Raw genomic sequence first — 14,962 nt, 5'->3', positions numbered from 1 at the left:
GACCTCACCTGTTTTCCAGAAGTTCTTGAAGATAATTGTTAACACTTCCACAATGGCTTCAGCTGTTTCCTGAAGTGAGCTAGAGTGTATTTCACCAGACTCTGCCCACTTGAATAGGACTAACTTATCTAACTGTTCTTTTGACTGGTCCTTCCTTCTTCTGGCCTGGGTTCCTTTCCCCTGGTTGGTGATACTCGTTGTGGTGAGTATCTGCTCACCATTGACCTATGTAGTGAAAACTGAAGGAAAATGGGCATCACCCACCACAGCCTTCTTGATGCCCATCTGCTATTTGCTCTCTGGCCTCCTAAGCAGACAGCCGACAATTTGTGTTGTATTTCTGTAGCTCCTAATACATGGAAGGAACCTCTTCTTAGCTCCTTGCGTGCTCCTTGCTGGGCAGAATTCGGTTTGGGCCGTAGCCTGGCTGATGCTGTCCTGAAGCGTGCCTCCGTCACAGTCAGGGTCTTCCTTTCTGTACCGTTCCTCTGAGATTTTCCAGGTTATTAAAGAGCGCCTGATGGAGCCATAGGGGCCTCATTCGGAGCCATCCTGCCAACGGGGTGCCTGTGAGGTCTCCGTTGCAAGCTCCAGACAGCTCCACACCTCCCAGGACAGCCTCTCAGGCTGGCAGCTGGGCTCCTCCAGAGCGAGACCCTTTACTCCTACAACCACAGCTGAGAAAACCAAACAACCAACTACAACCAAAGCTGGAGGCTGCTCCCGCATCCTCTTTTCCTCTGTTTTCTCCTGCGTGGTGGCCATGCCAGGCCTCTCGCCATGGGACAGGTTGAAATTCAGCCTACGCCCTAGGCACATGCTCCATCCTTCCAGGACTCCATGCGTCACCCTGGCTTCACTAAGGAGCCTCCAGGGAGGGAACTCACAAGGCCTAGGAGGGTCTCTTTAGCAAAAGCACCGGCCACTTGTTGGTTTCAAGCCCCGTCTGTATAAACAAAGGATTCTCTCTGCTTGGGGAGCAGGCTCCCCCTCTGTTTGTTTAACATCCTGCTCTGACTTGCAGGGCTCCTAGCCTCCCTGGCCCTGATCTCCGCTCAGCCTCGGCCCCTGCGGAAGGGAAGCGCAGGAAACCTTCTGCCTGCTTTATTTGGCTGGCTTCCCCTCCTGCCTTCTCTCGAGGCGGGGGGTGGGGGGGCTTCTTGCTTGCCGGCAGAGCACAAGAGGTGGGGAAGAAGACAGGGCGACTGAGACAGGAGTGAATGGCTCTGCCCAAGAGGAGCAGACAGGAAAGGAAATCTCCCAGCAATAACTCATTGGCTCAGGAAGCCAGAGATAGGCAAACACCCCCGGGTGCCTCAGGGCTGTTCTGACCTCTTACGCTGCGGCAGACTTTGGCTAACCCCAGCCGGAGGGTTTCGTCTCTGACGGGTCAGCAGAGGATCTGGGAGGGGTGGAATTGCTGAACCCCAAATGAGTTCAGAAGCTTTTGCTGCTCAGATCTCTCCCCATTTCAGGGAGAAAAAGAGAAAAAAAACTTGGTCTTTCCACTGCCAGCACACACCTTCCTCCGGGGGCAAAGGAAATGCTCCAACCCAGCCATGCTCCAGCCACGCAGTCAGCGAGCTCTAGCTCAGCTGCAGCTACTTTTTTTTTCCCCACGAGGCTGATTTATGTGATTAATGAAAAACCCAGAGCTCCTCCGATCCCTGCCTCAGCCAGCAGGTACCACCGGAGCACTGGTGGGGTGAACTCCCAGCGGCTCCACACTGAGGCCTGTTCCAGCAGAAAGCACGGCAGGGAGTGAGCAGCTCCAGACACAGCGTCTCCCAGCAGCTGAGGATGGGAGATGAGCACGCTCCACACACCTTCTGCATTCATAGTGTGCAAAAGCCTCCCAGGAGGAATCCCGAGAGGTAGCCACTGACAGGTCACATTTTGTATCAGGAAACATCAGTGTCACCAGGCGCACCCACAGCAAGGAACCACGTTTGCATTGATGGCCCTTGAAATTGCCATCCAAGGCAGGCGAGAAACTTGCTGTTTGAGAACTTACTCGAAGGGGATTTGAGGCCCGGGACTCGGTGTAATTTGACGTGCGACGGTGGCTTGGCAGCGTGCGCCTTTTAACCCTCACCCGCTGCCGCTGGGAAACAGTTACAGACTGACCGCCCCCTGGAATTTCCCACCACTGTGAAGCTGTCAACCAGGCCAGCTAGGAGAAAAATCTCAACTAGAAAGGGGGGCATTGTCTGTCAAAACCCCCATGCTGCCTCGCCCAACAAAGGGCTACATGACACATCTGCCCGCTGGGCAGCATTCAAGGCCAAAGCAGGCCCAGTCCCTCCAGGGGGTCCCCTGATGGGGCAGCCTCTGGAGGCTCAGCTCCCCTGCAGGAAAGGAAACATATCCCCGCTCCCACTTGCTGCCCCCATGTCTGCATCTTCTGTGCCCCCTCTGCCCCACATGCCCCACGCCTGGGGAACGCGCAGCGGGGAGCAGAGCCTAGTTGCTAGGGCGGTGGTGGCTGTCCTGAGAGTGACAGACAGCTGCTGGCCATGGGGAGGGGAAGGGGAACTAGATGAATTCCTGGGGGGTAGGTCCAGCCATGGGCTATTAGCCAGGATGGGCCTGGAGGGTGTCCCCAGCCTCTCTTTGCGCGGCAGGGAATTGATCACTTGCTGATTGCCTGTTCTGTTCCCTCCCTCTGGGGCACCTGGCACTGGCCGTTGTGGGAAGACAGGACACTGGGCTTGATGGGCCCAGGGTCTGACCCAGTCCGGCCGTTCTTATGTGTCAGGCGTTAGGACCCCAGCGGAGAGCAGATGTGGGACCGGCGGGAGCCCCGCGCTTCCCTTCCCGGCACGGCCCGGCTGCAGCCTCCTCGCAGGCGCCGTTCGCAAGGTGCCTGCGCGCCAGGCACAGCCCCGCTCCCGGCCCTCCTGCAGCCGCGAACTCCAGCGCCCGCGCGCTTCGAATCCCGGGGGCCGGCCGAGCGCCGCGCTCCGGTTGGCTGGGCGGAGAAGTCCAAGGCCTCCCCATTGGCTGGCGGGGCACCGGCTCCGGCCGCCGAGCCCCTCCCCCGGGCTTATATAGCGAGGCCCCGGCCGCTACCCCCCCGGAGCGAGCTGCCCCGCGCCGGAGAAGGCGACGGGCCCTGCGGCGCGGGCGGGGAGGCGTCCTGCGTGCGCCGCTGCGGCGCCCCCCGGCGGGCGCTGGGAGCTGGAGCCGGAGCGCGCCGAGGCCAGGCGCCCGGCTGCAGGCGGCTCCCGGGGCGCCCCGGGCCCGCCATGGCGTTCACCATGCTGCGGCCCGTGGCGGCGCGCGTGCTGTACCCCGACCTCGGCCTGCTCTCGGAGGACGAGGAGACCCGGAGCGAGAGCGACGCCTCGGACCAGTCCTACGGCTGCTGCGAGGGGCTGGAGCGGCGGCGGAAGGGGGCCCGGAAGCCCGGCCAGGTGGGGCTGGTGAAGCAGCGGCAGGCGGCCAACGCCCGGGAGCGGGACCGGACCCAGAGCGTCAACACCGCCTTCACGGCGCTGCGCACCCTCATCCCCACCGAGCCCATGGACCGGAAGCTGTCCAAGATCGAGACCCTCCGCCTGGCCTCCAGCTACATCGCCCACCTGGCCAACGTGCTGCTGCTCGGGGAGGGCTGCGAGGACGGGCAGCCCTGCTTCAGCGCCCTCTACGGCGCCCGCGGGGAGCGGGACGCGGCGCAGCCCCGCAGCATCTGCACCTTCTGCCTCAGCAACCAGCGCAGAGGGGTGAGTGCGCCCGGGCGCGGGGCCCCGCGGCGGCAGCTGCACGGGCGGCCTGGAGTCGCTGAGTGGGGTGCTGGGGCGTTGATTGCCCGCGCTGGGGGCTGGGAGTGCGGGCAGCGCTGGGGGTACGGCTGCTTCAGCCCTGTCCTGCCCTTGGGCGCGTGGCACAGCTCCCACCTGCGTCCCCGCGCCCAGCCCAGCCCCAGGGGTCTCCGCGGGGTGGCGAAGGCGCCTGGGTTCACGCGGGTGCCCGGGGGTGGGGTGGGTGCAGAGTCTGGCCCAGTGAAATGAGGCGCTGGGTGCCGGTGGGGGCTTTCAGCTGAGGGTCTGGGAGTGCCCTTGCCCAAATGGGGAAACTGAGGCACGGAGGGGTGCCCTGACTCTCACGTAGCGAACGGAACCCGCTGCAGGGCCCCAGGCTGCCTCTGTAGGCAGATCCCAGTGTGCTAAATGGCTCTTCGTGTCTCCCTTCACAAGCAATAGCTGTCCCAGTGGCATGAGCGTGAAGGTATAGTCCGGAGAACGGACTCCCTTTGCACGTGTCTGCACCTTGTGGAACACGCCTGCTTGCATGGCTCTACTGGGGGCATCTCCGGAGCTGTCCCCTGACTCATGGCTGTCTTGCTTGTCCTGGAAATGCTGAACTCCTGCCCCTGGCGTGGAGGAGAGACCCCCAAAAACACAGGCCCCTTCTGTGAGAGGCCTCCTGCAGGTTGGGCCTGATCTTGCTGGGAGTTGGAGAGCCAGGCCTGAGTCCAAACCTCCTTCAGCATCGGGCGTGTGCAGGCCCTGGGGTCAGCTCAGCCCTTGTAGGGGTAAGATAGAGACACCTATCTTGAGACTGGATCCAGCTCAGTTCCCAGCTGTCCCCTTTCCCCAGGCCACAGGGCAACTGCTTGCAGGGCCTCAACTTTGCCGCATCTCATATCCTGGAGCAACTCCCTTGGCACTTAGTTCAGGGGAGCTCACAGCTTTGGAAAGGCCGAGCGAGAGACATCCCAACGGTGTGTTGCTGGCTCTGCATGTTCAGGGTTACACTGGGGCCCAGCTTTCCTCCACTGATTTCATAATCTTGGGCCCAATCCTTAGTTTTCGCTAAGGCCCGGCTCCCAGGAACTGAAGGGAAGAGCCAGAAGGTCTCGAAATTGCCCTGGTACAAATGGGGAAAGCAAGACAGAGGTGTGCAGTGGCTCAAAGCGGAACCTACCCCTGAAGCCTATCTCAGGTGTTCTGGCTACAGGTCACAGCCATCAGCTGCTTGGGCTCCAGGCCCTGCTGCAGCTCTGTCCAGAACAGTGCAGGAGAGGAGAGAGAGCCTTGGCAGAGTACCCGCATCATGGTCCACTCTCTGGGAAGGGCTGCCAGGGGGTTGCAGCTGCTGCTGCATGGGAACTGGGAGACCAGACTCCAAGTGCAAAGCTCCTCAGGAGAGGCCTATGCATGTGTTCAATTCCCTGCCGCACTTACACACACAGCCCCCACCATCTGGGCCTGTAACTGAATAGTGATCCAGGTCCTGCACCAATCTCAGTGCCTTGGTTTGCAGCTGTTCCCCATGCCCCCAGACTCAGGCATGAGACAGGGGTGATCTGGCCTCATCCCTTTTTGGAAACTTGCCCTTAACCTGTGAGGCCGGTAGTGATAACCAAAAGCTTGCTTAACCAAAAGCTGGCGCAGCTGCCAGCGGAGGGGTGGGCGGGAGACAAGCATTCAGCTATCAATGGAAGGTTTAGAACCATCTCTCCCTCCCAAGCAGGGTTCTGTCTAATTCCTCCCATTGGGGTGGAATAATTTTTGTGCACTGAAGCTTGTGCAGTTGTGCACCACCCAGACCCACTGCTGGTGGTGGGTGCTATGGGCTCCCTGATACTCAGCTGGGTGGCATTTTAGTCTCTTGTGGGCAGCTGCCAAGTGCTCGGCTTACAGGGAGCACTGCTCCCAAGGCAGGATTGTTCCCCAGTAGAGCACATTGACCAGTGCTGGGGTAAGCCTAGCTTTCAGCCGCCCCAGCAAGGGAGCCTCTGCCATTTCCATGCCTAGATAGACTGACTGTGTCAGGAAGCCCTCCCCCCCCCCGTCTGAATTTCCTCCCGCTGCTCCGAGCTTTCGGCTCTGGGAGCCGAACCGCCATCTCGGCAGTAGACGGTAGCAGCAGAGCCTTCCTGCCGGCCTGTGGCAATGGGCACTCGGTCTAAGCAGGAATCAGCCATCTGCGGCCATCAGGCGTTTCTTTCCCCCAGCAGAGATGCTGAGAGAGGGACTCGTTCTGCAGGTCACTGGTAAAGCCAGGGCGAGCTCCCAGGCCTGGCAGACACCCACGTCCTAGCCACTGGACTTTGCTGCCGCTTTGCCTGGCCTCCGCTGGGTCTTGGCAGTCAGGCCTTTATTGGGGGGGGGGGGGGCTTCCATGAGCCGGTTCTGAGGTGGGGGGATGGGCTGTAAGTCCAGCCCAAGCTGACAGTGATGGGGGTGTTGTGGGCTCAGGAGTACAGACCCTGTGTATTGTGACCTGTTGCCCCAGAGAGCTGGTCTCCAGTCCTGGCTCAGATAACCATGAAAACGAGTCCCGGCCTTGAGCCCGCATCGCGTGTGTGCGCACGCACGAGGGTGGCTGAGAGGCTGCCAGAGGCCGCATCAGCAGAGTGAGGGGGGGCTGTGGCCCAAAAGCTGGGCTACTACAGGCCATAATGCCTTAGGCCTGGGCAAGCTGGGAGAACTGCAGGGCGCTACAGAGCAAGGGGGTAGGAAGAGCCGGTACAACCCCACCGGTGCTGGCTTGTGCTCAGCAGGGAGATGGGCGTTGCTGTCACTGGCACCAGTTGCCCTGCACGTGGGAGGGCAGGACCTGGCGTCCCATCTCCTAGCTGGTTTGGATGGCAAAGAAGGGTCGTTACTGTGATTAGAGCTCCCTGGTGGGCAAGCCCCAGCCTGGAACAAAGCCGGGTCCCTCTCTGCACTGTGGGATGGAAGGAAGAGGGGGCTGGTTTCCTGGACACTGGCATCTGTTTGTAATACCCACTGGCATCTTTGCCTGTTGCAGATCCTACCCTGTTGTCACCCAGGAGCCCCAGCCGAGGCCAGGGCTGGCAATTGGGAGGGGCATGCAGCTCCTCAGGCAGGGTGCGGCCTGTTCTGGGATCTGTGTCCCTAGAGATTCCTGGTCTCTCTAAATGGTTGTGGGGTTGCTTTGGGGGGGGGGGGTGTGCAGTGACTCCCTGGGGGCCAGTGCACAATCAGATGGGAAGGTACCAAGGTATTTTCCAGCAGACCAGAATTTTATTCCTTAGCCGGCCCTTGTGACCTGCTTGGAACTCTCTAGGTTGGGGAGGGGGACGACTCTCGATCAGCTCTTTGCCTGGCCAGGGGCTTGCTGTCTTGTAGCCCCAAGGTGCTCTGAGGCTCACCCTCCCCTCTACCCGCCCTTGCGGGTCAGTCCCAGGCTGGTTTCTGCAAGGGCTTCACTTCCAGAGACTAGGGAATAAACAGAACTTCAGGAGGACTGAGGAGTTATGCTGCCAGCCGGGGGTCCCCAGAAAAGCATCTGGGAACTTCCTGACACTCGGCAGGAGACAGTCAGGAGGCAGAGGGCTGGGAGGGGAGGGGAGGGAGAACTGCTCTGTGCAAGGTTCCCTGTTAGGTGTAGATGTCCTGTTGGCCTTGGAACCTGCAGAGCATCGCACATCCATCTGGCATCCCCAGAACAGGCGAGAGGTCAGCCTGCCAGCTGCAGCCCAGCCTGTCCCATCTTAGACCCTCCCTTTGTCTGCTGTGGAGCTTGCAAATACCCCTCCCTGCATTCCTTAGCCGGGCTCTCTGACCTAACCTGAGCTCTGGCCATTCCGGTACCAGCTTGGCTGCTGGCTGATCACAAGGGAGAATTTCAGGGCAGTCACAGCCCTACTGCAGCCAGACCTCCTTCTGCCGGTGGGAACGCACACCTGGGCTCTCTGGTTCCCCCAGGTGAACTACAGCAAGGACTGGCCCGTCCCATGTGTCGGAGTAGCTCTGGCAGATGCCCACCCTGAGTGATGCTAGAGCGGGGCTTGTCCCACGGGCACGTTGCAGACAGTCCTAGGCAGAGAGCGGTGCATCAGCCCCAATCACTTTGGGGGCAAGCCCTCTGCCATGGCTGGGTGGCTCTGTCTGCTGCAAGAGTCCCAACGCACAGAAGAAGCCCTGGGGAAGGAGCAGCTCCCACTGCAACCTGCTCTGCCCTGAGCGCGTTGCTACGGGTGTCAGTCAGGCCAAATCCCCAGCAAAGTTAGGCAGAAATCTGCCTGAGGTGAGGACTTCCTGCTTGGCTCCATTACACAAGAGTTAGCCAGCAACACCGGCTCCCACAGCAAACTGCAGGAGGGGCCTCCTGTCTGTGCCCCACAATGCAGAGGCTTGGGGCACAGCCCAGCTGTCCGGGGCCCCCAGGACACAGAGGGGGTGCAGCATGTTTCCAGCTTTCCCTTTCCTTTCTTGCAGGGCAGCCGACGGGAGCTGGGGGCCAACTGCCTGAAGGCGCGAGGGGTGAACCCCATGCGGGTGCCGCAGAGATGAGCCCGAGCCACAGGAGCATCTGCCTGAGAAGCCAGGCCAAGCGGCCAACCCCCAGAACACAGGAGCTTGCTATTCCAGACCGGGGTGGGGAAGGAGCCAGGGATCCCTGGAGCTCAAGGAAAGGGGAGGGCCTGTGTGAGATGGACCCCACAGAGACAGGGGGCTGGGGCTGCACCGACTTGGACTGACCGGCAGAATGATGCTTTAGAATGAGAAAAGGAGAGAGCACGACCGCTCCTCTGCCACCCACTGCGCCTGTCCCTCACGGCCAGCCCGGGGGCAGCAGGGCTCGTGGACCTCTGCAAGGGGGCGTTGGCCCAGTGGCCGCAGGCCAGAGGAGCGGGCCAGGGCATGTGTGTAAGATATTGTTCAATGGTCAGTGTCAAGGCAGAGCTTTGAGAGGTAAGGTTATTGCAGGTCTCCGCAGTCACTGTTTGTTTCATATTCAGCTGGTTTGAAAATAAAGTTATTTTTGGATCATTTGTGGGCGGGTCCCCCCCACCCCCTGTTTGTTCTCATGATGTGCAGCTCCAGTCGGAGGAGAGCTGGGAGCCAGGCTCCGTGCGGGTCCAAACTGGCCCAGCTGCAGCGGGTGTCTGACTGTGGGAATGCACAGCCCCTGGGATTGCAGCAGCCGTCCCATGTGCTGCCAGCCTCGGCGCAGCCCAGGGGCTTCGGTTAGTAGCTGGTGGCCCAGGCTCAGCGCTGCCAGGAGGATCCTGGGAGAGGTGTGAGGGCCGCAGTGACCTCAGAGTCCAGTGAACTCGTGACTCATTTGCTGTCAGCTGCAGCTGCGGAATAGCAGGGCCTGGGAGCTGCTTCCCAAGCACACAGGGTTCCCTTTATAGAACAGACCTTTCCAGGGTCCCCTCACTAGGGACGGCTCTGACCTCTGGGCTCCTCCAGTCCCCAGGTCTCCCTGGGTGCGCAGATGTGCAAGCCAATCATCTGGCTCCAAGTCACCCGGGAAGAGAAGCTGGTGCCAAGCTGTGCTGAGGGAGACTCAGGGCTCCCCAGGCACAGCAGTGAGAAGGGCCCAGGCCTGACCCCTTCACCCTTAGAGACACCGGCTCTCTTTGCCTCCCGCATGGGGACAAGGGACGCATTTCCCCCTGCTGCGCCTCCCAAGGGGAGAGCCCCACTTCCCACACATGGCCCTGCTGTGGTGACACCTCACTGCCCCCCCCCCCATGCAGCGGCCCCCCTGAGGGGTGATTCTAGGCAGAGTGGGCAAAACAGCCACCTCCCTGCCCTGCCTCTCTTCTCGTGGAGCTGGAGAAAGGGGGAGCTTGTCCTGGTCCCCAGGCAGTGCCTTGCAGCCTGCCCCCTCCCTCGAGACAGCTCCCTGCTCCCAGGGTTTGATTTATGTAGTGACAGCCCAGGCACAGCTGTGGGCGAAAGGTCCGGCAGCGACGGTGGGTGGGGAGCAGCTTGTTTCTGGTGTATCTAATGTGTACCAGACCCCGATAAACAGCCGTGAGATTCTCCAAACAGTTCTGGGGCACAGAATCCTCCTCCTTGGGTTTATTGGGGGGGCAGGGCCTTGTGGTGTTTACAGTGCCAGGGCTGGGCAGTTAAAGGGAGGTGTCGTTTGCCTCCAAGGCCGGAGGCCAAGCCCAGAGCTGGGATCGCAGTGGGCCTGTGGTGTCTCAGCCACTGACTGGTACCTGGGAGGGCACAGCCCTGCAGGGCTCGCTAGCTCCCCTGCGGGGAGTGTGATCCCGAAAGCACCAGTGTTTCTGGGCACGACACCCTGGTGCAGTCCAGGACGGGGGCCCCACCCAACGCTGTGAACATGGAAAGTGCTGGGGCGAGGAAGGGCCGGCTGACTGCCAGGGCACAGGGCACGGCCCTGCTCTACAGCTGTTGGGCCGAAGGGGTTAAGCCAGGCCCACGCTGGTGGGGAGGGGGCCTGTCCCAGCCTGCTCACTGGGGGCACCGTGTTCTTTTCCTCCCAGCCCACAGGCGCGTGCTGCTCCTCCCAGCTCAGCGCCGGCCGGAGATGCTGCTGTCCCGGCCTGCCTCGCTTGGCCTCGCCCTCTTCCTGATCTCGGACACCCTTGGAATGGCTCCTGCCTGCCTTGGCTGAGACAGGAAGGTGTCCCCGAGTCTCAGGAAGGAAAAACACTCAGGGCTGAACCCACAACGACCGTCGCTGAGGGGCCGAGGCTGGATAGGCTCCAAGCCTGACATCACCTGGGAACTGGAACCCAAAATGCAGCTGCACTTTGCTCCTGGGTTTTTTTTTCTCCCCCCCCATAACTTGTGTTTTCAAGCATTCTTTTTATAGAGCCGCTCTTCTTCCTCCCCAGCCCCTCCCAAATACTTCAGGCGCTGGGAGAGTTTAACCCTGAAGGGCTGAAGACTCTGGAAGGCAGAGGGGCTGGGGAGTTGTCTACCCTCCTTCCCTGCCGCCCGCAAGCCGCTTAAATCCCCGGGCACATGGTGCGTGCTGCAGGTGGCAGAAGGAGCCAGGGTGATGTGCAGGGGGCTGATCCAGCTGGGAAAACAGGGCTAATGGCTCCCAGAATGGAAGGGGGGGGCAGACGGGTTGCGCCAGGGCCTGGCAGCACAGCAGAGGGCTGCTTGGCTGGCTGGATTTGGCAGGAGGTTGCCCAGCTGCGGTGTTAGATCCTGGACTCAGCTTTGACCCAATGTCTGGAGGAACCGACACGAGGCGGGTTGGGTTCTCCACTGACATCCCACAATGACACCCCCTTTGGGCCAGACTAGGCCTGTGGGTTGGGACTCCAGGGGCGAGTTCAGCCTGGTGCTATCTGCAGCCAGGCCCGAAAGCCAGCCCCAGCCTGTGACGCGTGGCTCGGGGAGCAGGAGAGTGCCTGGAACGGGCTGGGAGTCAAAGCAAACCGGGGTGTTGGGGGCGGGCGGAATAGAGTTACGGAGCTGGCTCAGTCCAGCTGGCTGAGCCACAACAAGCAAACAAAATGCAGGGCCGGGGGAGAGGGCGGTTTGAACCGTCCTGGTAACGCTGCCAGCTCAGTCTGGGACCTGGCGACGCTGGGCCTGATTCTGGGCTCACCCAGGGGTGCAACTCCAGAGTCAGTCGTTACCCTGGGATGTAATCGGGGGAAGAGCGGGGGTGGGGACCAGGCCAACTCACGGGGCTAATTTACACAGTGCCCTTTGTTAAAACAGCTGGCTGCTGTCTTCTCACCACGTTGTCCCTTGGCTCCTCCGTCAGAGCATGGGTCTGTGACAACAAGAACCCAGACCAAACCAGGAGCCCGCTTAGCAGAGCAGCAGCTCGGCCATTGCAAGCAGGATGGGAAATGTACCCACGTAAACACCCTCGTCCTTGCGTTACTCGTTCTGCAAAGCGCGGATCTGCCGAGAGACACAGCCTGTCCCGGAGTCACTCAGCCCATCCCCGATCACCCCAGCACCACAGCCCGTCCCAGAGTCACTCAGCCCACCCCCGATCACCCCAGCACCACAGCCCGTCCCAGAGTCATTCAGCCCACCCCTGATCACCCCAGCACCACAGCCCGTCCCGGAGTCACTCAGCCCATCCCCGATCACCCCAGCACCACAGCCCGTCCCGGAGTCACTCAGCCCACCCCCGATCACCCCAGCACCACAGCCCGTCCCGGAGTCACTCACTGCCTGTCCCCAATCACCCCAGCACCACAGCCTGTCCCAGAGTCACTCACTGCCTGTCCCCTACACCCACAGCCTGTCCTGGAGTCACAGCCCAGTTCAGAAGCAGAGGGCAGCATGACACCGCAAGGCCCCCCACCAAGGCAGCTGATCCTGCGCTGTGTGGTCTGGGATTGGTCCGGAAACAAAAGCCAGAGGGTTTGCAGTTTTGCATTTTGCTGGGCAGCCAGCCAGGAATCCACAGCCCAGACTGCGGCAGGTAGGCTGGGCTCAGCCGGGGGCTGCATTCACCACAGCTGCTCAGCCTGCCTCGTGGGGTTAGATTTCTACCTTAGCTCCTGCTCTGGGCCCTGGACCAGTCAGATGCCCCCCAAAGCCAAGATGAGTTGGGGAGCCCCCAGCCTCATGTGCCCACAGCAGGAAACTCTGCTGCAGTGCCAGGCCCCCCTGCCATTTGCACGCGCTGCCCTCTCCACAGGTCTGCACAGTGCCATGCAGAGGAGGTCACAGCTCCCTGCCCTGAGTGCAGCCCTGCGCTCCATTCCTTGCCAGTCACCTGCCAGCCAGTGCCTTCGCTTTACCCACTAGCGCTGCACCTCTGGGGTGGGCAGGGAGCAGCCTGGCTGCAGTACCTCTTCAGGGGATCCCTGGTGCCCAGCGAGGTCATAGGAGGCTGGAGCCTCAGCGGGGTGTTTTAAAATCTCCAAATAGACCTCACATTTTCACTCGCCCCTTGCCGCCCCCATCTGCCCCACCTTCCCCGCACCACACCAGGCTCCATTCTGGCCCTCCGCCCGCTCCCAGGGTGCTTTCTCCCTGAGCCTGGCATGCCAGCAAAATGTGCCCTGCTACTGGCTCCCCTGAATGGACAACAACCCTGTGCTGTCCCTTCCCCAGCCGGCTTGGGGCAGATGACAGAAAGCTGCCGTGACACTCAGCGATGGGTGTTCCCATTCCCCAGGCATTCGCCCTGGCAAGTCATGTAATTCCCACCAGGGTAATTCCCACCAGGGTGATTCCCACCAGGGAGCTCTGTCTCTCCCTCTCTCTGGCATCACCGTAGCTCCTCTTATAGAATCACAGGATCACAGAGCTGGAAGGGACCTCAGGAGGTCATCGAGTCCAGCCCCACAGCCCCAAGCAGGATCAACCCCACCTAAGTCATCTCAGCCAGGACCTTGTCAGTCTGGGACTTAAAAACCTCGAGGGATGGAGAATCCACCACCTCTCTAGGCAACACATTCCAGTGCTTCACCTCCCTCCTGGGGAAGTAGTTTTTCCTAATATCCAACCTACACCTCCCCCTCTGTAACTTCAGATCGTTGGACCCTGTTCTGCCGTCTGTCACCATTGAGAACAGCCTCTCTCCATCCTCTTTAGAGCTCCCCTGCAGGAAGTTGAAGGCTGCTGTTAAATCACCCCTCAGTCTTCCCTTCTGCAAACTAAATAAGCCCTTCCATCTTTATCCCCTCCTTTCCCCATACACGGCACCTCCTCTGCCACCCAAATGTCCCTGGCCCCAAAAGCTGCAGTACATTGCATTATTCTGTAGTTTATATCAGAAAAAAAAATGCCCATAGAGAAGCTATGGAATCAATTCTCTCAAAGGGACAAACTCTTTGAAATGGGTTTCTTGGCCCCGTTTCCTTCACTCTATGTCATATTAGCTACATCTACACGTGAAGCCTACATCGAAGTAGCTTATTTTGATGTAGCGACATCGAAATAGGCTATTTCGATGAATAACGTCTACACGTCCTCCAGGGCTGGCAACGTCGATGCTGAACATCAACGTTGGGCAGCACCGCATCGAAATAGGCGCTGCGAGGGAACGTCTACACGCCAAAGTAGCACACGTCGAAATAAGGGTGCCAGGCACAGCTGCAGACAAGGTCACAGGGAAGACTCAACAGCAAGCCGCTCCCTTAAAGGGCCCCTCCCAGACACAGTTGCACTAAACAACACAAGATCCACAGAGCCGACAACTGGTTGCAGACCCTGTGCATGCAGCATGGATCCCCAGCTGCAGCAGCAGCAGCCAGAAGCCCTGGGCTAAGGGCTGCTGCATACGGTGACCATAGAGCCCCGCAGGGGCTGGAGAGAGAGCGTCTCTCAACCCCTCAGCTGATGGCCGCCATGGCGGACCCCGCTATTTCGATGTTGCAGGACGCGGATCGTCTACACGTGCCCTACTTTGACGTTGAACGTCGAAGTAGGGCGCTATTCCCATCCCCTCATGGGGCTAGCGGCTTCGACGTCTCACGGCCTAACGTCGATGTTAACAACGAAATAGCGCCCAACACGTGTAGCCGTGACGGGCGCTATTTCGAAGTTAGTGCCGCTACTTTGAAGTAGCCGGCACGTGTAGACGCGGCTATTGTGTCCCACGTGGCACTGGCACAAAGAGCTTTGCTCTCTCCCTGGCTCACATTCACACCCATCCACACGCACCACTTCTGGCCTAGATTTCTCCCAGAGAGGTAACCGTGTTAGCCTGTGTCTGCAAAAACAACAAGTCCTGTGGCACCGCGGAGACCAACAGGTTTATTTGGGCTTCATCTTTCGTCAGTAAAAAGGACTTTGTCCGATGCAGCGGAGGAAGGGGGTCTTACCCAGGAAAGTTGACGCTCAAATAAATTTGCTAGATTTCTTTGTATCTCCATAATTTTTTGCAGTGAGAAAGGGCCTTTCGTCCAAGGAGCTTTGGCCTGGGTTAATTATTGCTGTTGTTTTAAAGGGAAATTAAAGTGCACAGAGGTTAGGTTTTTTCTATCTGCTTGTGGGTGAGTGTGCAGTGCCCTGAGTACGTGTCAAGACTGTCTCTAGGAAATCCTGTATATTTAGAGTAGATCGATACTCTGCATCCCACAGTCACAGCCACTCTGCCTCCCAGACCCCTTCTCATTGGCCCTCTTCCCCCTGCTGTTTGTGTCCCTCTGATTTCCTCCATCTCTCTCTCTCTCTCAATCGCCAGCAGGGACAGGGTGTGAAACTTACTGCGCGGGGTGAAAAGCAGGTTAATTTCCAAACGGAGCTTCCCTCTGAAAACAATAAGACAATGCCCAGCCGGGGGC

General features: G+C 59.9%; 1 protein-coding gene across 1 annotated transcript; it reads left to right on the top strand.

The window, feature by feature from the left end:
* Positions 1-3,087: 3,087 nt before the first annotated feature.
* TCF15 (transcription factor 15) lies at positions 3,088-8,746 on the top strand. The gene is made up of 2 exons (XM_075011706.1): positions 3,088-3,725; positions 8,196-8,746. The coding sequence occupies exons 1-2, from the start codon at positions 3,249-3,251 to the stop codon at positions 8,268-8,270; spliced, it is 552 nt and encodes a 183-aa protein (XP_074867807.1). The 5' UTR covers positions 3,088-3,248; the 3' UTR covers positions 8,271-8,746.
* The last annotated feature ends 6,216 nt before the right edge of the window (positions 8,747-14,962 follow it).

This window comes from Carettochelys insculpta, chromosome 17 (genome assembly GCF_033958435.1).
Source record: "Carettochelys insculpta isolate YL-2023 chromosome 17, ASM3395843v1, whole genome shotgun sequence".
NCBI classification, from domain to species: domain Eukaryota; kingdom Metazoa; phylum Chordata; order Testudines; family Carettochelyidae; genus Carettochelys; species Carettochelys insculpta.
This window is presented reverse-complemented; position numbering and strand designations above follow the sequence as displayed.

Excerpts from the sequence above, each read along its gene's own strand:
- TCF15 (XM_075011706.1), top strand. The coding sequence starts at position 3,249 with ATGGCGTTCACCATGCTGCGGCCCGTGGCGGCGCGCGTGCTGTACCCC. Across the intron at positions 3,726-8,195 it reads TCAGCAACCAGCGCAGAGGG|GGCAGCCGACGGGAGCTGGG; the intron begins GTGAGTGCGCCC and ends CCTTTCTTGCAG.